The 25,249-nt window shown below is 42.4% G+C and overlaps 1 protein-coding gene, 1 long non-coding RNA gene and 1 pseudogene across 2 annotated transcripts; 2 read left to right on the forward strand and 1 right to left on the reverse strand.

The window, feature by feature from the left end:
• Positions 1–1,707: 1,707 nt before the first annotated feature.
• On the forward strand, positions 1,708–18,428 carry LOC132211940 (cytochrome c oxidase subunit 5A, mitochondrial). The gene is made up of 5 exons (XM_059656767.1): positions 1,708–1,908; positions 10,912–11,028; positions 14,074–14,195; positions 15,417–15,539; positions 18,262–18,428. Exons 1-4 carry the CDS (start codon positions 1,803–1,805, stop codon positions 15,528–15,530), a joined length of 459 nt encoding a protein of 152 aa, XP_059512750.1. The 5' UTR covers positions 1,708–1,802; the 3' UTR covers positions 15,531–15,539; positions 18,262–18,428.
• LOC132211945 (uncharacterized) lies at positions 1,915–6,766 on the forward strand. The gene is made up of 3 exons (XR_009447604.1): positions 1,915–2,284; positions 2,949–3,048; positions 6,554–6,766. It is a non-coding gene; the product is annotated as an uncharacterized LOC132211945 (long non-coding RNA).
• A 5,346-nt stretch (positions 18,429–23,774) lies between the features above and the next one.
• Positions 23,775–24,924, reverse strand: LOC132231518 (phosphatidylinositol 4-kinase beta-like; annotated as a pseudogene).
• Positions 24,925–25,249: the final 325 nt, after the last annotated feature.

Raw genomic sequence — 25,249 nt, forward strand, 5'->3', positions numbered from 1 at the left:
GTCAGACACCCCCGAGTGGTCCCAGATTGGAAAGGGTGCAGGCCAGGCTGAGGGACACCCCCCTCCCCCATGCACAAATTTCATGCACCAGGCCTCTAGTTTACAAAATAAAGAAGGAAGAAAGCCCAGAAAGAAAAGAACAATGAGGGAGGAGGGCATCACATGTCCTATGTGGTGTTTGACCTTTGAGTTCAGGAGTTGCTATAGTGACCAATCAGAGGGGATATCAGGACACAGGGACTTGCAGCCTTTATAAACCATGAAAACAGGAAGTCAGTGGGACTCTTTCCCCCTCCCCACGTGGGAGTCCATTCTGTGGGACACTTTCCCTCTCCCCACATGGGAGTCTTTACTTCTTCTTCAATAAATTTCGATCTTTGCTATACCACCTCTGCCCGTGGATTCTTTCTTCGACACTGGCCAACAAAGAATCCGGGTTCCAGTCCAAAATTCCATTTCAGTTACTTTATGTCTCTGAGTTTGCAAGGTTACCTGTCAGTTTAGCATGCGGCCCCTTTGCCTCCACAAGAGAGAGAAACCTGGGTGACTGTCTGGTATTCGCTGGCACCCTGCCCTGGGGGCGAAAGGACCCCCTCCCTTTCTTGGGCCGGTGAGAAGCTGACCTGTCCACACTGACGTCTGGAAACCACCCCACCCTGGTGAAAAATTCCTGCCGGACAAACGGCTCCCGGACAATGGCTAAACCGCAGGACAGACCGCAGGTTTCACCTGACCCTGGAAAGCCCCGACTTCCACCAGTTTCGGCCAGCAACAATTGCCTCAGAAAAGTATAAAACCTTGCCCCTGCCCAGGTTGGGCGCGGCTTCTCCGGCTCCCCTCTCTGAGCCAGTGAACCCGCCCATGTGCTCCCAATAAAGCCTGTTTAATCTGGTCTCTGTTTGGACTCACGGTTTTTCCTTGCGGCGGCGTAAAACCTAAGAGTGACAAAGAAACATCCATTGGCTGCCTCCTGCTGGCCCCCTACCAGGGACAGAACTGCAACTTGGGCCTGTGTCCTGGGGAATCAAACAGGGGCAACCTCTTGGTGCATGGAGGAGCTCTAACCCTGAGCAACAGTGGCCAGGGCTGAACTCATTTTTTTTAAATATATTTTTATTGATTTCAGAGAGGAAGGGAGAGGGAGAGAGAGAGAGAGAAACATCAATGATGAGAGAATCATTGATCGGCTGCCTCTTGCATGCCCCACACTGGGGATCCAGCCTGCAACCAGGACCTGTGCCCTGACCGCGAATCAAATCATGACCTCCTGGTTCATAGGTCGACACTCAACCACTGAGCCATGCCAGCGTGTGTGAACTCATTTTTTAATGCTTGCGGATTTGTGGATAAGAATAGTTGCTAATAAGGTCCCTTATATGTAAGCAGTTGCTTTTCCTCCCCATTCGTTCTCTTATTTTAGGCTCAAACCCGGGATAGGGTGAAGCAAAGGTATTTTTATTATAATTTGTCCTTGGTATTGTTATTCCCATTTCGAGGTGCTAGAGTAGCCCCAAGCAGGACTTGAACCGCCACCATCCACCACTCGCTGCTCTTGCCTCCATCTTCGCTTCATGATGGCGGCGGCGGGACCCAGCGCCCAGTTTGTCCACAACCCGCCGCCGTAGCCCGCCCGCCCGCTGCGTGCGGCTCCCTCCGGCCGCGGTGCAGCGCCGCAGTGGGTGGGGTCTCGTGCTCCGCCCACTGTGCGTCAGTGCGTCAGTCCGGCCCGGGAGCTCCGGAACGGCCGGTGAGCTCACAGCCGGCTTCTCTTCAGCTTCAGCCCGCGCGCCGCCATCGCCGTTATGCTGGGTGCCGCTCTCCGCCGCTGCGCTGTAGCAGCGGCCGCAGCCTCCCGAGCCAGCTCTCGAGGCCTCCTGCACCCCGCACCGGCCCCCGGCCCTGCCGCGGGTAAGGTCCGCTCCTTTGCCCGTGTGTCCTTGCGGTGACCTGGGCCCCCGCCGCCACGCGAGAACAGGCTCGCCCCGCGGCCTAGGCTGCCCTGCCGGCGGGCGGCTGAACCCAGTGGCCACTGGCCGCCCTCCCCGCCGCCTTCCGGCCTGGAGGACTCGAGGACGCGCCCCCGGGGCCTACCTCAGCGACTTCTTGTGCGGCCACCGCGGACGGGTCAGGTGTGGACCTGCCGTGGGCGCCAAAGAGGGGTCCCAGCGCACTTCCCGCGTCCGCCCGACCCCTCCGGTCCCCGGGGCGTGACCGTCATACCCCTGCGCTGACCCCAGGGGCCACCTGATTGGGAGTGTCCGCCGCCATCAGCGCTTTGGCGAAGGTGACATTGAGCCACCGGACGCGCCGCTCAGTGTAGGGGCGGGGGAGGTCCCTTAGTGTACCGGCACCGCCGCCCCAGAGTCTTTCGGGAACACAATATGCTTCCTTGGTGGGACACAGTATTCTTTATACTTCTTTTTATCAGGCATTTTCTCGGTTGGCGTTTTGTGGGTTACCTTCACAGACCGTTCTGTTACATTTTAGAAACTGCTCTGCCACGATCTAATTCTTCCACGTGTGTGGTTGTTTCCTGAGGTCGGAAAGAGGCCATTACTGTTTCGAAAATGGGGTACCACGGACCAGGAATACTGGGATCACAGATGTGGGGAGGCTTTATTGTTTGCTTCAGGTTAAAGCCTGTTTGTTGGAGTATAAAATGTTTTGCTGATTCCTGTCTCTTTATTTTTCCTTCTCCTAATATATGTGTTCCCAGTGACTGCCCAGCACTATAATTTTAATTATTATAACCACAGTTTGATCTTGGTCCATGATGGATGTATATGCTACATCATTTAGCCCCTAACCATACATATTTTAACATATAAACTCACAAACACAAAACTAATAAGGTTTGCTTGGCTATTTTGAGTGTTTTAAGTAGACATTTACACACCTAAGGAATATGTTTCCCTTCATTCAATTTAAGATTTTATCATTTATCATAGAATGGTAAGGCTGGCATGCACATCAGATCATGGAGACCATCTTATATTATAGAAGAAGAAACCAAAGCCCATCTTGGGGAAACTGACTCCTTAACTAGTGGTAAAACAATTTTCTCGTTTTTAGTGGTAGAACAGTTTTCTGTTTTGTGTTATTTTTGGCCCATCCTGATGTTTATCAGGTTTTATAGTTCTTTATTCTTTCCTTATCTAAATGTGAAAGTAGCAAATACTATAATTTTTTCTTATAGACACATTTGGGGAGGTTTTTATGACCTTCAAAAGAATTACTACATTTTGTGGCAGGTAAAGGAAAAGGCCAGAGGTTTCTGGCAAACTGTAAATGAAGGGGATTCTTTTTTTCTTAGTACCTTTGGACATAGTAGTTTATCTCCTAAGTGTTCTATTCCCACTCTTAGAGTTTAATTCATAAACGGAAAGTTGTATTTTAGATATTTGTCCCTTAGACCTAAATATTTGCCACAAGGAGTCAGTATTGTTTACGGTTGTGTCAGCTGCTTTCTAGCTGTGTGACCTTGGACACATTAGTTAACCTTAAGACTCAGTTGCCTCTTCGCTAAAATCAGGATATTTGGTTGTGATGTTTTAAGTGAGATAAAGTAACTCTTAGCACAGTGATGGCGAACCTTTTGAGCTCAGCGTGTCAGCATTTTGAAAAACCCTAACTTAACTCTGGTGCCGTGTCACATATAGAAATTTTTGGATATTTGCAACCACAGTAAAACAAAGACTTATATTTTTTATATTTATTTTATATATTTAAATGCCATTTAACAAAGAAAAATCAACCAAAAAAATGAGTTCGCATGTCACCTCTGACACGCATGTCATAGGTTCGCCATCACTGTCTTAGCACCTTGTCTGGCACTAATGCTTAATACATATTTGCTTTATTATACTGCATTTCATTTTTGAATATTATAGGTTGGGGTTTATCAGTAGAGACAAGAGGTTTTTATGCAATTGAAAGTTAGAAAAAATGAAGGTTCTTGGCCCTACCAGTTTGGCTCAGTGGATAGAGCGTCAGCCTGCGGACTGAAGGGTCCTGGGTTTGATTCTGGTCCACAGCACAAGCCCAGGTTGTGGGCTCGATCCCCAGTGAGGGGCATGCAGGAGGAGGCAACCAATCAATGATTCTTTCTCATCATTGATGTTTCTATCTATCCCTCTCCCTTCCTCTCTGAAAAAAAAATTTAAAAAATTAAGGTTCTTGTATGAGGTGCTCCAAGGCCAAATGAGAGTATACTTGAAGGAGCTCTGAAAAGGTTAACCTGGGGGCCTCAGGTTTGCTCCAGTTAAGTAGCAACCCAAATACTATATTTGGTCCATGAAGAAGCCTCCAATTTGAAACAGTTGTTTTCCAGGAACTGCTGAATTAGATCATTAAAATGTTTTGAACAACTACTAGATTCTCTAGTCAACCCTTAAAACTCACACAGTCCTGGTTCCTATATCCTTACCTTGATAATTTGGGAAGGGTGGGAGGAGTTTTCTTTTTTCCTTTCTTGGTGCAGGGCTGAATTTAAGAGGGACCTTTTTTAAAAAAAAATTTTTTTTTATTGATTTCAGAGAGGAAGGGAGAGGGAGAAAGAAATATGTAGAAACATCAGTGATGAGAGAGAATCACTGATCAGCTGCCTCCTACATACCCCACACTGGGGATCCAGCCCACAACCCAAGCACATGTCCCGACCAGGAATTGAATGTGATGTCACCTCCTGGTTCATAGGTCAATGCTCAACCATTGAATCATGCCAGGCAAGGCTAAGTGGTACTTTTTATCACCTTCCCACTATATCTATCTATCTATCTATCTATCTATCTATCTATCTATCTATCTATATCTTGAACAATTTGGTGCTCGACTAAGTTAACAGGAAAAATGTCTCCATTGTGGAACAAAACTTAAGTTCTGCAAGGTGACAAAAAGCCTTTAGGACAGCCGTGGGCAAACTACGGCCTGCCGGACCGTTTGAAATGAATAAAACTAAAAAAAAAAAGACCGTACCCTTTTATGTAATGATGTTTACTTTGAATTTATATTAGTTCACACAAACACTCCATCCATGCTTTTGTTCCGGCCCTCCGGTCCAGTTTAAGAGCCCATTGTGGCCCTCGAGTCAAAAAGTTTGCCCACCCCTGCTCTGGGAGATGACAAAAAGCACCTCGTAGGCCACACACAAAGGAGAGAATGAGACTCAGTTTAGAGTCAGTTTACCGCTGAACCTCTTTGTTAACATCTCAGGAAATTGTACTGTGAATATTTATTTTTATGTTTTTGTTGCTGGTGAAATGGACAGTTAGCACAATTTTAAAACATAAAGAGGCCATCAAGAATGCTAACATTGCCCAATGGGGTGTGGCTTGGTGGTTGAGCATTGACCTATGAACCAGAAGGTCAAGGTTCAATTCCCAATGGTCAGGGCATATGCCAGGGTTGTGTGCTTGATCCCCAGTGGGGGGCGTGCAAAAGGCTGTTGATCAGTGATTCTCTCTCATCATTGATTTTTCTATCTCTCTCTCTCCCTCTCCCTTCCTCTCTGAAATCAATAACAACATATTTTTAAAAATTTAAAATGTTAAGAAATGTATGTATATATATATTTTTAATGCTAACGTTGTTAAGGGTATGTAAGAAACAATTGAAGAGGAGAAAAACTGTTGTTGATTTGTATAAATGAAAACAGCCCAACACAGCATTTTGGAAACAGTGATACATGAAAAAGTGAAGATGCTGCATACTGACTTCCTGAAAGATACCCCTGGAACGAGTAGTGAAAGTGATTAGTTTAAGGCTAGAAGGGGGTGGTTCAATAAGTTTAAGAAAAGAAATGTTTGTTTATAGATTAAACAATATATTAATTATGTACTGTATATAAGAAAAGGTTAAAACAATCACTTGGGAGTCTGGAATGAATTAATTTACATTATTTCTAACGGGGTGGAAGAGGGATCATTCGGTTTTCCAACAAATCACTTCTCGAACAGCCTTCTGGAACAAATTAAGTTTCACTGTACAACCAGTTTGTAATTTGGAACTCCCCAGAAGGAAGGTAAACAAATATTAAAGGTGATCCATTGATCTCCTTGACTGGGATTTGCAGCTGCTGGTCATCTTTTTCACAGTTAGAAAACAATACAAAGCTACCAGTCATCTGATGAAATCCATGCTCAGCAGTGAGGAAAAGAATTGGTTATCATGAAACACTTTATGGTAAGAAAGATGCACTTAATTAATAATTATCTCTGGGGAGGGAATACATATATTTCATTTTTCTTAGGTAAATATTTAGAAGTGCAATTACTGGGTGATATGGTAGGTGTGTGTTTAACTTGATATGAAATTGCTAAACCGTCTTCCAAAGTGGTTGTACCATTTTACACTTGTGCTTTAAGTATTTAGTAAGGATAACTTTAGTTTTTGAAAAAGGTAGCTTGTAAATTTTGGGTAACAGCAGGTAGAAGCATTGTGATCTATGCTTTCTGATATATTAAATGTGAATATAAGTCCTGTATAGTTTTGACTAAATATTTGTACTTGCCAAATACTTTTAGGTCTATAGATTCATTCTTTTTTCTTGTCATAGAAATTAAAGAGTATCCAATTCCAGCCCATTTATATACATGTCTCACTTCATTCTGGGCTCAGATTGTGATGGAAATTTAGGTCTCTGGTAAGATTTGGACTTGTGCTGGGGTCTTCTGTGACTGATGGCAGGTATTTTGCAATAGGATCAAATGGTGATTTAAGTGAGAATCCTTTTGCTTGATCTAGCAGTGACATTCCATCTGAAGAACTGGCAAGTATTCCATCTTTTCACCTTTTTCTGGTTTCTTTTTTCTTTCTTTTTTTCTTATTTTCTTTCTATTTTTTGCACTTTCTCTTGCCAATTACAGCAGTAAAGGTGTATAGGATATATTTGACATTTAAATTTCAGAATATATGTAGAGCCCCAAGGTTTCTGTGTAGTTTTATATATATATCTTTTCCATCACCCTTTATCCCCTCTATGCCCTCTTCCACCTCCACCCCCAACCCCCACAGTCACCTTGTTGTTGTCTATGTCCATGAGTTTTCTCTCTTTTTTTTCTGTTTTGCTCAATTTTTTGTTTTTTTTAATCCTCACCCAAGGATATTTTTCCATTTATTTTAGAGAGAGTGGTTGGGAAGGAGCCACATTGATTGGTTGCCTCCTGGACATGCCCCAACCAGGGCTGGGGATTGAGCCTACAACCGAGGTATGTGCCCTTGACTGGAATTGAACCCTGGAACCTTCAGTCCAAGGGCTGACACTCAATCCACTGAGCCAAGCTGACTAGGGCAATTGTTCTTTTCTAATCTTTTGAGAGAGATAAGCATTGATTTGTTGTTCCACTTATTTATGCATTCACTAGAGGCCCAGTGCATGAAGTTCATGCACTCGGCGGGGGGGGGGGGGTCCCCTCAGCCTGGCCTGCGCCCTCTCGCAGTCCGGGACCCCTTGCTCCTTAACACCTGCCTGCTCACTGCTCCTTACCGCTCAGCTCACTGCTCCTTAGCACTGCCACAGAGGTGGGAGAGGCTCCCACCACCACCACTGCACTCGCAAGCTGTGAGCCTGGCTTCTGGCTGAGCAGCGCTCTCCCCATGGGAGCACACTGACCACTAGGGGCAGCTCCTGCGTTGAGCATCTGCCCCTTGGTGGTCAGTGTGCATCATAGCAACCGGTCGTTCGCCATTCGGTTGATTAGCACATTAGCCTTTTATTATATAGGATTGGTTGATTCTTGTGTATGCCCTAACTGGGGATCAAACCCACAACCTTGACATATCAGGACAACACTCCAACAACCAACTATCCTACCTGGCCAGGGCGCACACGTGTGTGCATGCATGCGTGTGGGAGTGGTGGGTTGTTTTATTGGATAAGCCTTTAAAAATAACTAAACACTATACCAAGCTTGTCTAATTCATCTAATAGAAAATACAATTTGAAGAATGTTTTATTTCTATAAATTATGATATCTATTAATAGAGGTCAGTTAAGACATTTTTAGACAAGGATCAATTTATAGTTATTATTTATTGACTGCCTTCTACAAAGTGCCAATTCCTAGGCAGTGTTACCTGGCCTTCATTTTTATTTTTATTTTTTTAATATGTTTTTATTGATTTTCAGAAAGAGGGAGAGAGAGGGAGATAGAAACATCAATGATGAAAGAATCCTACATGGACTGCCTCCTGCATGCCCCCTACTGGGGATCGAACCCGCAACCCGGGGCGTGTGCCTGGACCAGTAATTGAACCGTGACTTCCTGGTTCATAAGTCAACCACTGAGCATCTGCCCCCTGATGGCTTTCATTTTGTAATCATCATAATCTGATAAGGTAATGGTGTCTGCATTTTACAAATAAGGAAGATAAAACTTGCTGTTTCCTAAAACCCAAAGGTAAAATTTCCTTCTCCTCCATCCCTTACCATACAGAGGCTGTTTAGAAAGATTCTACATTTCCTAACTCCTAATCCAGTGTCCTTTTGAAAGGCAGTAACTAAAATGGAAAGGCTTTTCATATGTACTACAAAGGGTATAATGATTGGGAGCAGAATGCTAAGTAAGTCTTGTTTTCTTGACACATATATTTTAGTATCTCACTTAGAAATTTTATAGTGTTTTTTTAAAAATTACTATTGCTGCCCTAACCGGTTTGGCTCAGTGGATAGAGCATCAGCCTGCGGACTGAAGGGTCCCAGGTTCGATTCCGGTCAGGGGCATGTGCCATGGTTGCGGACACATCCCCAGTGGGGGGTGTGCAGGAGGCAGCTGATCGATGTTTCTCTCTCATCAATGTTTCTAACTCTCTGTCCCTCTCCCTTCCTCTCTGTAAAAAAATCAATAAAATATATATATTTTTAAAAATTACTATTGCTTTGTCAGGATGTGTAATTTATTTTGGAATATAATTTAACTAGAGGCCCGGTGCACGAATTCATGCACATTGAAAGGAAATTAATTAGAAGAAATACTTTAGAGGCCAGGGAGGGACCACGGGAGGTTGGCTCCAGGGCATATCCAGCTCATCTAGATCAGGGCCATTAGAGCCAGGGAGGGCTCCAGGGCATGTCCAGCCCATCTAACCCAGTCCCAATCAGCCGGACCCCAGCAGCAAGCTAATCTACTGCTCGGAGCATCTGCCCCCTGGTGGTCAGTGCACATCATAGTGACTGGTTGAACAGTCAGACACTTAGCATATTAGGCTTTTATTATATAGACTAGAAAGCATACAATTTTTTTAATTTGTGAAAAATATATCTTTCTTTTTTTTTAATATATTTTATTGGCTTTTTACAGACAGGAAGGGAGAGAGATAGAGAGTTAGAAACATCGATGAGAGAGAAACATCGGTCAGCTGCCTCCTGCACACCCCCTACTGTGGATGTGCCCACAACCAAGGTACATGTCCTTGACCAGAATCAAACCCGGGACCTTTCAGTCCGCAGGCCGACACTCTATCCACTGAGCCAAACCGGTTTCGGCTGAAAAATATATCTTATAAATTAATTTAAGAACTAGAATGAAGCTCTAGCCAGGTAGCTCAGCTGGTTAGATCAAATACCAAGGTTGCAAGTTCGATCCCCAGTCAGGACACATACAAGAATCAACGAATGAATCCATTAATAAGTAGAACAAATCAATGTTTCTCTTCCCCATCTCTCCTTTTCTCTTTCTCTTTCCCTAAAATCAATAAATGTTTTTAAATATTAAAAAAAAAACTAGAATGAACATTATTTTGAATTAAGAATTAATACTCTGCTTATTGTAAAAATTCAGACATTTTGGAAGTGTCCAGTGGGTCCTCAGGTTACGTTGGAGATCTGTTCCTACGGCTTGATGTAACACGATTTTCGCCATAAGTCGGAACCCACCTGCATAAGCACCTACGTCACTCACATGGAGCACATACACAGCAGTAATGAAGTGAAACAGTAAAAAAAAAAATTTAAAAGAAAGATAACAATTCCTGACCTTGTGGTAAATAAATAATAAAAAACAGGGGAGGGGGGGTAATGGGATAAGGACACATGTAATACCTTAATAAAGAAATTAAGATAAATAAATAATAAAATACATAAAGCACATACGTACATACGTCGAAATGATGGGACTTTTTTTTTTTATAAATAAATGGGAGATGGTGACTTAACCACGAAACGACGTACATCGAGTCCTACATAACCCGGGGACTGTCTTTATAAAGAAATAAAGTTTTTCCTTCCAAAGATAACCAATGTTAACAATTGCAAGTTAGCATTACACATTGGGAGGGGAGGGGAGGGGAGCATAAACATACACCTATAATACTCTTTGTTCTGCTTTTCTTTGTTTAATTTTTTTAAAGATTTTTTTCATATCAATACATAAAATTTGTTTCATTTGACCTACTGAGTAATTTTCCTACTGTGCCATACAGTTGATTCAAAACTTAATGCACTGAATGTATTTAAATGCTACTGAACTGTACACTTAAAAATAGTTAAGATGGTAGATTCTATGTTATACTAGAGGCCCAGTGCATGAAATTCATGCACGGGTAGGGTCCCTAGCGGCTGCTAGCCGGGACCTCCCTTCGCACCTGCCTTAGCCTTGCGCTGCCCGCTCGCCTGCTCCACCATCCCACCGCGGTCCCACTCTTCGGGGCCCATTGGGGCTGGCAGTGTCTCCACTGCCACCCGCTGCCAGCGCCACATTGCTGCCACCCGCCATGTTCCGCACCACCCCCTGGTGGTCAGCACATGTGTAACTCGCAGTTAGTCAAACTTCTGCAGTAGGGACAATTTGCATATTAGCCTTTTAGTATATAGGATGTGTTTTAATGGGAAATGCAAATAAAAAAATATAACTTAATTGTATTAACAGGATATATTAAGTACTTGTGTACATTGAAGTTATTATTTCTCCATTGTAGGTATCCAGTCAGTTCGCTGCTACTCCCATGGGTCACATGAGACAGATGAGGAATTTGATGCTCGCTGGGTGACATACTTCAACAAGCCAGATATTGATGCCTGGGAATTGCGTAAAGGTGATTGTAATATAGATTGCTAAACAGTCTATTTTGACATAGAATTATGAACTGTTTTGTAGTCTTCTACTACTGTGTTAAAAGCAAAACATGCTTCATGTTAACCAAGTCCTCTCATGCAACTTGCAGTTAGAAAATATTATAGCCCTAACTGGTTTGGCTCAGTGGATAGAGTATTGGCCTATGGACTGAAGGGTCCCTGGTTTGATTCCGGTCAAGGGCATATGCCCAGGTTGCGGGCTTGATCCCCAGTTAGGGGGCATGCAGGAGGCAGCTGATCAATGATTCTATTTCATCATTGATGTTTCTATCTCTCTCTCCCTCTCCCTTTCTCTCCAAAATCAATAAAAATATATTTAAAAAAAGAAAAGAAAATAGTATAGCTTCCATAGTGTTTCCTGTAAAGCAAGGTTTTAAAGCAGGCATAATGGTATTTAGGGCCAAATAATTTTTTGTTGCAAGGGCTGTCCTTTGCATTGTAACATGTTTAGCATCGTCCTTGGCTTCTGCCCACTAGGTGCCATCCACCCCCATGCCCTCCACCCCCAGTTATGGCAACCAAATATGTTTCCTGGGGGACAAAATCACCTCTGATTGAAACCACTGCTATAATGTCAAGGTGAGCAAGAGTTAAATTTTGTATCTTTTAGATAATTTATACAAGTAGTTATTTGGTTCTTCTCCCCTCTTATAGTTTTGGTTTTTTGTTATTTTTATTCTCTGTTATGATTTGTCTTGCCCTGAATAAGTGTCCAGTCTAAATAAGCTAGAACTTATTTTTCCTAAATTTGCAGATGTGCATTTAACATGAGTAAGTAGCATTTATGATAACTAATCTTTCTTTTTCTTTTTTAAAAAATATATTTCTTTATTGATTTCAGAGAGGAAGGGAGAGAGAGAGAGAGAGAGAGAGAGAAACATCAGTGATGAGAGAATCACTAATCGGCTGCCTCCTACATGCCCCCCCACTGGGGATCGAGCCCGCAACCCAGGCATGTGCCCTTGGCCAGAATCGAACCCGGGACCCTTCAGTCCGCAGGCTGACGCTCCATCCACTGAGCCAAACTAGCTAGGGCTCTTTTTCTTTTTTTTAAATGTATTTTTATTGATTTCAGAGAGGGAGAGGGAGAGAGGAAAAAAACATCAATGATGAGAGAGAATCATTGATCAGCAACCCAGACATGTGCCCTGACCTGGAATCAATTCACAACCCCCTAGTTCGTAGGATGGTCAACCACTGAGGCACACCGGCCAGGTGATAACTAGTCTTAATAGTTAGATGTAAATAGCTTTAAGTGTAGGCAATTTATCTGAGACCAAGAGTTCAGCCTCTGTGACTGTATTCTAGCATTATAGTCACTGGTGTCCTTTGTTTAAATATTGTGTTATTTTGTTCAAAGCTCAAAGTAATCATGCCCAATTATTTTCTGGTTGAATGTTTGAGTCTGCACACTAATGTTTCTCTCTTTTTAAAAATATATTTTTATTGATTTCAGAGAGGAAGGGAGAGAGAATAAGAGATAGAAACATCAATGATGAGAGAGAATCATTGATTGGCTCTTTCCTACATGCCCTCTACTGGGGATGGAGCCCACAACCTGGGCATGTGCCCTGACTGGGAATTGAACTGTGATCTCCTAGTTTATAGCTTGACACTCAGCCACTGTGCCACACCTACCAGGCTCTATCTCTTTAATGTCTTCATTTGGGCTTCATTAACTCTCCTTTCGCATTTCTCTGGTTGTTTTTAAATTATTTTCCAATCAAATCTATTTTAAAGCAACCAACGTGCATACATTGTACTAAGAGTTAAAGATATAAAATGACCCTCTTAATTGAAATGAAACCAGCAAATTATTACGAAAATAGTGTTTGCATTTAAGGAATTCTTTGGTTGGTTTTTTTGTCTTTTTGGGGTCTTTTTTATAAGTACCGCGCGCTAACCGATTGCGCCACTGGAGCTCCTCTTTTTGGGGTCTTTTTTATTGCTTTTTGTTGTTATTGTTTTCCTTTAATCTGTAGGATGGTGCATAATTCTTTCCACTAATTTATTGTGGAAGAGTCATTTTGATCTTACCATCTGTTAAAAGTAGATTTGTTAAAAGTGGATTCTCTCATTGTATAGATAAGAGAATAGAGGCCTAATAGGTTCCAGGACCCAATTCTAATGTGTATATGTATGTAGGCTTCCCTACATCAACAAACAAGTCTGGACGCCAGCAGGCTGTCCAAGAATTCAGTTCAGTGTGGCATTACTAGTATCTACCCTACCCAGAAGTAGAATCAGATTCCACAGGTAAAGGGCTCAGTCTCACAAGACTACCCCTGCACTTTAGAGGCTGGTTACAAGCTTAGGTTGTTCATCTGCTTCTGACCTACTGGCTACAAATCAGAAGTTCCCACAACCCCCTTCTCGGGTTCCAATGACTCAGAAAACTCAAGAAAACATGTTTACTCACTAGATTAACAATTTATACAAAGATTATTAAAAGATACAAATCAACAGCCAGATGAAGAGATACATAAGGTAAGGTCCCAAGTGAAGGAACTTCTATCCTCACGGAGCTTGGAGCCCAGCACAATGGCTCATGGAAGCATTCTAGTACCCCAGTGTGGAAGCTCTCTAAAAAAGGACCAAGGGGCTGTCCTATGGTTTTTATGGAGGTTTCATACTTAGTCATGATTGATTAGGTTTTTGGCCATTGGCAATTAATTTAACCTCAAGCCCCTCTCTCCTCCCTGCAAGTCAGGAAATGGGAGTGAAAATTTCAATCTTCTGTCCACAGCGTTGGTCTCTGCTGGCATCCAACACCCACTCTTGCGAGTCCAAAAGTTATCTCCTTAATATAACAAGAGGCACCACTCTGCTCCCATCACTTAGAAAATTCCAAGGAAGGTTGACGGTTCTGTGTCAGAAACAGACCAAATATATATTATAAAATCACAAGATCATATGTCTATGTTTCAATAAAAATATAGATAACTAAATTATAGTTTAAGTGAGAATATTTCAGGTTGATATGGCCCCTCTTTTTAATTTGACAGGGATGAACACGCTTGTTGGCTATGATCTGGTTCCAGAACCCAAAATCATTGATGCTGCTTTGCGGGCATGCAGACGGTTAAATGATTTTGCTAGTGCTGTTCGCATCCTAGAGGTTGTTAAGGTCAGTGAAATAGTATTAAACTTGTTCTGAAAGTATGTGGTCTCTTGACTAGGTATCAGTATATTCTTTATTTTTTAATTTGTTAAGATAACCTAAAATTAGTTCTTATATAGCTAGAGGGAATTTACAGTGCAGTTAATAATTTTTCTGGAATAAAGTTTGACAGAATTTATCCCAGGCCTGAAAAATTGTGCTTGATACTCTTTGGTTCAGCACTTCCATTTAAGAATTTATCTTAAGTATGTACAAAGGTTTAACTATTATTTATCTTTGTGCTATTTGTGATAGGAAATTAAATGCTGTTAGTAGTTTCTTAAGATGAGACTTTCCAGAAGTGGTTATTACACAAATGTGTTTAACATTAAACATATTTACATTAAACATATTTATTGCATATTACCTGAAGAAAATTATGAGATAATTTTTGTGGTGTGACCCCGTTTTATTAAAATACATGTAGATGAAAATGTAGGTGGACATATTCTCCCTGTTTAATTATAGTTTCTGTTTTTTTATAATTGCAAATTAAATACATTACATTTTAAGTAAGAACTTTATAATTTAAAAAATATAACTAAGGAGATTTAGAATTTGTTAAAGGCAGAAGAATAGCAGTTTGGTAGTATCTTAGTCCATTTGACTTTTTAATATATGTTATGGTGAGTATTCATGAAAACTCTCTTACCCTGAAAATAAGTATTCTCTAAGTGTATCTCTCCATGAAAGAATATGGAATATAAGAAAGAAATTCAAGGTCTGTAAAAAAGAAAGTGTGAGATTACTTTATCTACAATGGATAAGATAATTTAGGGTTCTGTAGGCTGTCAATTCATTCAGCACCAGTAGTTAATTTAGTTAGGGTCTCAAATTAGAAGCAAATGTAAAAACTTTTCCTCTGTTAACTTAATTATTCCTATTGCCTGCTGGGCATGTTTAATTACATTCACAAAATTCTGTCATCACCACCTTGTTTTCCAGTAACTCAGGCTTTGAAAAAAAATATTTCTGGATTTAGTCTAATTGTTTCAGTTATTTTCAAAGTGTCTTTAAAAACCTACCTTGACTACTGCCCACAAAGTTTCTCTCTTTATTGAACAAATATGTTAACTTAAAAGTAGCCTCTGCATATGTGATTAAAAGCATTTTCAAGTTCATTTTGTAAATAGATAAGGCTTCTCGGAGAGCTAAATGTGAATTTTCTTCTTTTTTTTTTGCCATCAGGACAAAGCAGGACCGCATAAGGAAATCTACCCTTATGTCATCCAGGAACTTAGACCAACTTTAAATGAACTGGGAATCTCCACTCCAGAGGAACTGGGCCTTGACAAAGTATAAACCCCATCGGTAAGCAACATACCACTGAATAAAGCAGGAAAAAATCCAGGGAGATGTGAATGAGTGACATTTCAGTGTTCTCAGAAATGTCTTGTTAGAGGCTGTAAGCATAGAGATTTAGAGTACCAATGATAAGTTTAAGGAGCTAGGGTTGTTATTTTTTAGTTGTTATAATTGTTCTCTTACTGGTGTAAAGGCAAGTAGAAACCTCCTTTACAAAAAAAATCTATATAAAATATTTTAAGCATAAATAGCATAGAGAATAAATGTAATCACACCCAGATTTTCGGATATTATTATTTTGCCATATTTGCTTTAATCTCCTCCCCTCTATCCCACCAAGAAATTATTGGTTTCACCTAGAGTTCAAGCCCTCTGGGTACCCTTCCCTCATTCCAGCCCATTAACCTCCAAAAAACTAAAGGTAGTTCACTGCATTCAAAATGTTTATCATGTATGCTTTTTAACATGTGGTTTGTTGTTGTTTTTATATTTTTATTGATTTCAGAGAGGAAGAGAGAGGGAGAGATAGAAGTATCAACGATGAGAGAATCATTGATCAGCTGCCTCCTGCACATTCCCTATTGGGGACCAAGCCCGAAACTTGGGCATGTGCACTGACCAGGAATCGAACCGTGACCTCCTGGTTCATAGGTTGACACTCAACACCTGAGCCACACCAGCTGGGCAACGTGTGTGTTTTTTTTTGTTGTTGTTGTTTTAACAGTAGGGTTTTATTAATTTGATGCTTTTTTGTGTGTGCCCAGGTTAGAATTTAATAGTCAAGTAAATTTTCATCAATAATAAAAACTTACTCTCTATGGAAAGACAGATTAGGTAATAAAACCAGCCAAAAGGTTGTCTAGGTAGTGAGCAGTGTGCAGAAAATTCTTTGTAAGACACAAAATATAAAAGCAGTAATTCATATTTTAATTTTATTTAACAAACATGTATAGTGTATATAATTCTTTTTTGCTAATCCTCACCCGAGGATATTTTTCCCATTGACTTTTTAAAGAGAGTGAGGGAGGGGGGACACATCTACTGGTTGCCTCCCGCAGGTGCCCAAATCCGGGGATTGAACCTGCAACCCAGGTAGGTGCCTTTGAAGGGGAGTGGAACCCAAGACCCTTTGGTGTGCTGACCAAAGCTAACCACTGAGCACTCTGGCCAGAGCAGTGTATATAATTCTTGCCGTGTGTCAGGCACAATTTATATATATTAAATTGATTTCAGAAAGGAAGGGAGAGAGAAGTAGAAACATTAGTAATGGGTGAGAATCATTGATCAGCCATCTCCTGCATGTCCCTTACTGGATCAAGCCCGCAACCCTAAGCATGTGTCCTGACCAGGAACTGAACTGTGACCTCCTAGTTCAGAGGTGGTTGCTCAACCACTGAGTCACACCCGCTGGGCTCAGGCATAATTTTAAGTGCTATATAAATAGTAGCTCATTTAATCCTTACAAACAATCCTGTGAGGTGGTTACTATTATTATAATTATTCCTATTTTATTATTTATTGATGAGCAAACTGAGGTACCTTGTCCAAAGTCTACATTTAAACCCAGGAAGACTGGTTTCAGAGTTCATTGCACCCACTATGCCACATGTTCTGTATAAGCATTTACTAAGGCCATACTCTTCTCAGAGGTAAAAAATGAGACTTAAATAAAAGTGGACCCAAAATTATTTTAGGAGCTATTAAATATCCTGCTGACAGACTAAGCAGAAAATGTAATCTACTTTGGGGCTTGTTTTTTGGAGCATACGTCTTAATTTTTGTTTTTGTCCACAACCACCACCTCCCTGAATTCAGGTAGCTCATCTTTATAATATGGAAAGTTTTTGTATGATATTAAACATTTCTGTGAGTACTTGGAAAAAATTAGGTATTTAGAATAGAGGATTTCATAGTTATATATATTTTTTAATCTTTTTTTTTTTAATGGATATTTTTTCCATTAATTTTTAGTGAATGGAAGGGAGGGGTAGAGACAGAAAAAAATTGATGTGAGAGAGACACATTGATTGGTTGCCTACCACACAGGCCCAACTGGGGCCGGGGGTGGAGCCTGCAACTGAGGTACATGCCCATGACCGTAATCAAATCCTTGGGCCAATGGTCTAACCACTGAACAAACCGGCTAAAGCCCTAGTTATATTTTCAAAGCTCTTATCTGTGGTTCATATTTCATAATGAATTCTTAAAAGGTTGTCTAAACACTTGGGCTTAATTTTTATTTTATCAAACACTAGAGGCCCGGTGCATGGACCCCAGTGGAGTTCCTCAGCCTGGCCTGTTTCCTCTTACAATCTGGGACTCCTTGGGGGATGTCAGACTGCCAAGTTTCGGCCTGATCCCCACAGGCCAGTCTGAGGGACCCAACCGGTGCATGAATCCATGTACTGGGCCTCTAGTATGCATATAAAATCTTTGGATAATCTCTTCCTGCCCTCCCCCCTTCCCTCTGAGATTCATCAGTCTGTTCCATGTTTCCATGCCTGCACATTGAGCGTCTGCCTCCTGGTGGTCAGTGCACATCATAGCTACCAGTCAAACAATCCAACGGTTGCTTAGGCTTTTATATAGCTATATATAGATAGATTATTGCAAGAAATCCAGAAGATCTTTGTTATAGAGGATGTATTCTTGCTACAGTAACATGTTTCTTTAAAGATTTCTACCTTTACTTTATTACCTGGCTAATTCTTCATGTTTTCTCTTACAGATAGGATTCCCAAGGATTTACTGATAATACTACTTGAGTGTAAACAATCACCTGGAAATACTGATGATAACATATTACCTTATTTGAACAAGTTTTCCTTTATTGAGTACCAAACCATGTAATGGTAACTTGAATTTTAATAAAAAGGAAATGAGTTTGAACTGAAATTAGGTATTGTTCCATGTGTTTGCATTGAAGAGCAGAAAATGAACTATTTATTATAGGTCCATTGTGTCACAGTTTTGTTATCCCCTTATGTGCTGAGAGAACTTTAATTTTCTGGAAGTCATTGCTATATAAACATATTTGGGTACACTGACTGGTAAAATAGCTAAAGGCTAAAAGTCATTTGTATAGAACTAGAAGCCCGGTGCATGAAATTTGTGCACTGGGGGGTGGGGTGTCCCTCAGCCCAGCCTGCACCCTCTCCAATCTGGGACCCCTTGGGGGATGTCCAACTGCTGGGACATCCCTCTCACAATCTGGGACTGCTGGCTCCTAACCACTCACCTGCTTACCTGCCTGATTGCCCCTAACCACTTAAGCCTGCCAGCCTGATCACCCCCTAACCGCTCCCCTGCCAGCCTGATTGATGCCTAACTGCTCCCCTGCCAGCCCGATCGCCCCTAACTGCCCTCCCCTGCCGGCCTAATCTCACCCCCAACTGCCCTCCCCTGCCAGCCTAATCTCACCCCTAACTGCCCTCCCCTGCTGGCCTGATCTCACCCCTAACTGCCCTCCCCTGCTGCCTGATCTCACCCCTAACTGCCCTCCCCTGCCAGCCTAATCTCACCCCTAACTGCCCTCCCCTGCTGGCCTGATGGCCCCCAACTGCCCTCCCCTGCCGACCATCTTGTGACAGTGTGGGTGCAGCCATCTTGTGATGATGCAAGGGCATGAGGGTCAATTTGCATATTACCTCTTTATTATATAGGATTTCCTTGTTGATAGGGCCAGCAAACCCTGGGCTTAGGGAATTGGTTGTCTGAGGATAGATCAAATTGTGTACCTTCCCAAAACAGGTGAAATAAAGTTTAAAAGTGGTCATTGAGATAGTCCTGAGGATGTGCTGTAGGGTTGCCAGCCCTCTCTTAGTGCCCCTTTCCTTCCCTGCCTGGTCTTCCCTGACAGTGCAGTATTAACTTTAGACATCAAAGAATTTGCTGTTGTATGTTTGGAGGCTTTCTCCTTAAAGAACTGAGTACATGGGTTTACTTCTTGAGAGAATTAATAAAATAAACAAATCCTGTCTTTAAAAGCCCCATAATGCTGGATATCCACTGCTGAATAAAGAGGTTCTAGGACTGTGTGACTTCTACTACAGCCAGTTCAGACTGCAGTGTCCAGGGAATAGGGTTAATGTTCAGATGAAATTTTTTTTTTTTTTTATCATTTGTATCTTTACACTTTTACTATATAATTTTTTTTAATCTGGAAAAGGGAAAATAAGATTTTTCTTTCAGCATGTTCAAGTTTATGCCCCAATCTCATTATCACAGAATATGCTGATACACTGTGTGGAAAGTGTGAAAATGGGGAGAAAACCCATAATCACACCTGTAAATGTTATTTTTTTTTCCATTTTTTATTTTTTCATTAATCTTTATTGTTCAGACTATTACAGATGTTGCTCTTTTTCCCCCCCTAGTTCCCCTCCCACCTGGTTCCCATCCCACCCCATGCCCTTACCCCCTGCCACTGTCCTCATCCATAGGTGTAAGATTTTTGTCCAGTCTCTTCCCGCACCTCCCACACCTCCTTCCCCCCAAGAATTGTCAGTCCACTCCCTTTCTATGCCCCTGCTTCTATTATATTCACAAGTTTATTCTGACTTAATTTTTAGGTTCACTTGTTGATAGATATTTATTTGTTGTCACTTTGTTGTTCATAATTTTTATCTTTACCTTTTTCTTCTTCCTCTTCTTAAAGAATATCCTTCAGCATTTCATATAATCCTGGTTTGGTGGTGATGAACTCCTTTAGCTTTTTCTTATCTGTGAAGCTCTTTATCTGACCTTCAATTCTGAATGATAGCTTTGCTGGGTAGAGTAATCTTGGTTGTAGGTTCTAGCTATTCATCACTTTGAATATTTCTTGCCACTCCCTTCTGGCCTACATGGTTTCTGTTGAGAAATCAGCTGACAGTCATATGGGTCCTCCCTTGTACGTAACTAACTGTTTTTCTCTTGCTGTTTTTAAGATTCTCTCTTTGTCTTTAGCCCTTGGCATTTTAATTATGATGTGTCTTGGTGTGGTCCTCTTTGGATTTCTCTTATTTGGGGTTCTCTTCGCTTCCTGGACTTGTAAGTCTATTTCTTTCATCAGGTACGGGAAGTTTTCTGTCATGATTTCTTCTGATAGGTGTTCAGTATCTTGCTCTCTCTCTTCTCCTGGCACCCCGATAATTTGGATGTTGGTACGTTTGAAGTTGTCCCAGAGGCTCCTTACACTAACTTCATATTTTTGGATTCTTTTTTCGTTTTGCTTTTCCGGATGGGTGTTTTTTGCTTCTTCGTATTTCAAATCTTTGGCTTGATTCTTGGGATCCTCTAATCTGCTGTTGGATCTCTGTATATTATTTTTAATTTCAGTCAGTGTATGTTTAATTTCTGACTGGTCCTTTTCCAATTTTTTGGCATTCTCATTAAGATCCTTGAAGGTCTCATTAAGATCCTCGAAGGTCTCACTAAGTTCCTCGGAGGTTTGTAGAAGATTCTTGAGTAACCTTATAACTGATTTTGAACTCTATGTCCTCCATTAGTTTGCTTTCCTCCATTTCTTTCATTTGTGACATGTTTCTTTGTCTCCGCATTTTGGGCTGACTGCGAGGACCCGCTGTGTCTATAAGAAGAACTGCTGTGCTGGAGGCACCCTTATGGGGCAGGACTTGTTTCAGTGGGGCTTTGGTGCTCACTGAGTCTGCTTCTTGAGTGTGTCCCTTATGGATGTGAAGAGTTGAAATCTGGTATCTGACCAGGGGTACCCTGGCTCCTGGATCTCCAAGTCAACCACTGTGTGAGTCCACCCAGCAGGAGCTACAGCGATACCAGCAGATTTCTCCTCTTTGTTTGGGGTTTGGAAGTTTTGGAGCTCTCTGATCCAGCTGCAGTTCGTTAGGCTGCAAAAGCGTAGGTGATTGCTTTGCGCCGCTGGGCATCGCTTGGGTGGGGATGTAAATTGAGTGGGACGGGGTCTCAGAGAATCACCAGGGCAGAGCAAACAGCAATGGCTGTCGTCAGCCATCTCCGAGACTCCATGTCTCTGCGTCCCGAGTCCCACGCCCCCACAGCAACAATGATCCCTGCGAGCAGCTCTGCGAGAAAGTCACCCTCACTTTCCGACCCGCTGCAAGACAGTCCAGTTTCTCCCCATAGGAGTCTGGGACCCCAGAGTCTCGCCATAAATGAGTTCAGTGTATTCAAGTGCTTGTCCCCTTCTGATTGAAAAAAAAACGCTCACCCAGGTGCAGCTGCCTCTCGTGCGCCTCCCTACTTCTGTTCTTGGCGCCCCTGCACCTCCTACTCCGTCTCAATGTGCTTTTTTCTTTCCTTCTAGCTGTAGAACTTCCACTCGGTCAGCTTTCCCGTGGTTCTGGATGATAGCTGTTTTGTCTTATAGTTGTAGTTTAATGTTGTTGTGGGGGGCAGCACGTACAGGTTTGTACTTTATGCCACCATCTTGGTTCCTTTTGTTTCCATTTTTAAAAAAATTAAATTCTTTATTCTTTAAAGTATTACATAAGTCTCCTTTTTCCCCCATTGACCTCTCCCTGGCTGCCCCCACCCCCCAGCACATGCCTTCTCCCCTCCCCGCCCCCCCATCTATGTCCATTGGTTATGCTCATATGCATGCATACAAGTCCTTTGGTTGATCTCTTACCCCCTTACCCCCCACCTTTCCTCATACTAGTAGGTTGGACAGTCTGATGCTTCTTTGACTCTGGTTCTATTTTTGTTCATCAGTTTATGTTCATTATATTCCACAAGTGAGTGAGATCATGTGATATGTATGTTTCTCTGACTGGCTTATTTTGCTTAGTATAATACTCTCCAGTTCCATCCATGCTGTTGCAAATGGTAAGAATTCCTTTTTTACAGCAGCATAGTATTCCATTGTGTAGGTGTACCATAGTTTTCTAACAGTTGAAATTTTGATGTCTTTTCTTCTAAAACCGTTGTAAGGGAATGTTAGTAACTGTTTGGGTAAGATTTTAACAAATCTCCCTTTCCCCTATTTTAAGAAGTATAAATGTGAAATAAAGTAAAATTGTGTCATGCATCTATTTAATGTATAGTTAGTAAGCCGTAGTTAGGTTTGATACCTCTGCGGGGCAGTTCTTCTCCTCTCCCATTCTCTTCCTGCTCTATTTTTCCTCCTCCAGATTCCTCCCATGATGAATATCAACATAGTCCTGCCCTCATAAATCCTAGAGACTGGGAGGCATGCGGGGGGATGTTAAACAGAATAATCAGAGGTATAAAAATGTCATGGCAGATTTTAAAAGTTCTGTGAATATACATATGGGTACTGTGAGAAATACATCAGATGTCAACCCCTGGATATAAAGGGATTGGGAGTGTTTGTTTTTATAGGGCTTTAGCTAAAAGGTAATTTCATTTGTTTATTTATACTAAAGACTTTATTTCAAACAAAAAATTGAGAGCTATTTCCCTGGGTGTGGGGAAGGGATTAGGGCAAGGAATTCCCCAGTGGCTATGCCAATACCCTCACATACCGGAGGGGTTGGTTGTGTTACTCTCTTCCTGGCCCCTGTGATTGAGAATCTCAGCAAGCCGCAGGACCTTATGCCATAGCTCACCCACCAAGGGGAACTCCAGCTAGGAGTCAGTATCTGGAAAGAGCATGGCCAAAGGCAAACCACAAGATCAAGTCCTAAGTACTAGGAACCCACTCTTTTCCCCCTTCCTAGGACCCAGAACAGATTAAGAAGATGGCCAGGGAGCTCCCCCTGTCACACTTTCTCAGTGGTTAGAGTGTCGTCCAGGGACCAAGGGTCATGGGTTCAATTTCTGGTTAAGGGCATGCATCTCTGTTGCAGGTTCAATCCCCAGACCTGGTTGAGGCATGTGTGGGAGATGACCAATCCATGTGTCGTGTATCTCTCTCTCCCCTCACCCTCCCTCCACTCCCTCTCTAAAAATCAGTGAAAAAAATATCCTCATGTGAGGATTAACAACAACAAAAGAGATGGCCTGTGGGGAGAACCTCTCAGATCCTGGTGAGAAGAAAGACCCAATGTCCTCACATTTATCACCTCTGTTCTCAGGAGGGCACTAAATCCTGGAGTCTCTCAGGTGGTAGTACTGGCACCAATGGAGGCAGGGAAACCCCAGCAAGTCTGGACCCTAAGACTGACTCTCCCACCCTCTGGAAAAGTCTACACTCACCTGTGATCCTTTGTATTTCTTGCCTTCCATTTCCCTTGGGTGGATGGGTGGATAAATTAGGTTTCTTTAATAAGGACCCTCCAGGAGGGTCTCCCTGAATGCCCATCAATCCAGGGCCCTGAGAAAGGACGGTGTCACATGATGTTTGGCGCTGATAGCTGCTCCTGTCATGCTCATGTGGAATCTCTCTGAGGTTATGGATGGTGCTGGAGCCCTGGAAGCAAGGAAGCTGAGAACTTTGCTGCATGATTTCCATGATTTGTCTTTGTCTTTGTGTTTCCAAGCAGCAATCAGCCCCTGCAGCATCCCACATCTTGTAGTAGTGAATATGTCACCATTCAGGCCGCCTCTGTGGTCAGCTTAAAGGCTGACATCACAAAGCTTAGGTTTCAGGGAGTGCTGGACAGGATGAAGCCAAAGTTGATGTGAATGATGTGGCCTTCTGCGTCCAAAAGGATGTTCCCATTGTGTCTCTTTGACTTGCAGCAGGTAGTCAGCTCAACTTTGCATGAAATTGTGCTGAGCACTAAGGAATGCCTCTGGTGTAACTGCCATGCCTCCTGCAGGAAGTAATCAGGCAAGGAGGGCTGTCCTGTTTCTTTCCCTGGTAGATGAACAGTGTTTGACCACTGGTCCAATCACGCTACTGTCCACAGAAATCACAAGAATCTTGTGTGGCTTGATCCACAGGGGCACTTGTCCCTGTTCCCAAATGGACTGCAGTTGCTTCAACAGCTGGAAGGTCAACAGTTCCTTCCCCAAAGATCATCTCCCATACTTGACAGTGACTGATAGAACTCCCAATTAGGGAGATGGCCATAGTAGACGCCCTCTCTGATCACCTCACTTTTTTCTGCAGGGGCTCTTTGAGAGCAACTGTAGAAGGGTCTTATGGGTCTCATGTGAAGGCGGGGGGTGTGAACCAGCTGCTCTGAAAGGCACTGTCATATGTACCCTGCTGCAATGAACACAGGCGCCTTGCTCTATTGGATGTTGATATTGTACATGGAAAACATACTGTCTCAGCCGTTGGTGTGCATTCAGGGAGCTCCACCTGCAGCTCCCCTATGTTGTTCACTAACCAGGCCTCATTATTGTTTTTCTTTTTAAAATATATTTTTATTGATTTCAGAGAGGAAGGGAGAAACAGAAACATCAATGATGAGAATCATTGATCAGCTGCCTCCTGCACACCCCCTACTGGGGATCAAGCCCAAATCCTGCGGGAATGTGCCCAGACCGAGAATCTAACCATGCTGGCATTCATAGGTCTTCTACACTCCAAACACCAAGCCACACACCTGCTGGGGCTCATCATTCTTTTGTTAATCTTCACCTGAGGATATATTTCCCCCATTGATATTTAGAGAGAGTGGAAGGGAGGGGGGAGAGATAGAAATGTCAATGTGAGAGAGACATTGATTGGTTGCCTCCTGCACATGTCCCAGTCGGGGGATTGACCCTGCAACCCAGGTACGTGCCCTTAACTGGAATCAAACCCCATGACCCTTCTGTCTGAGGGCCAATACTCTAACCACTGAGCAACTGGTTAGAGCAAGCCTCATCATGAACTGCGGAGA

The sequence above is a fragment of the Myotis daubentonii genome, chromosome 1, assembly GCF_963259705.1.
Source record: "Myotis daubentonii chromosome 1, mMyoDau2.1, whole genome shotgun sequence".
Lineage (NCBI taxonomy): Eukaryota > Metazoa > Chordata > Mammalia > Chiroptera > Vespertilionidae > Myotis > Myotis daubentonii.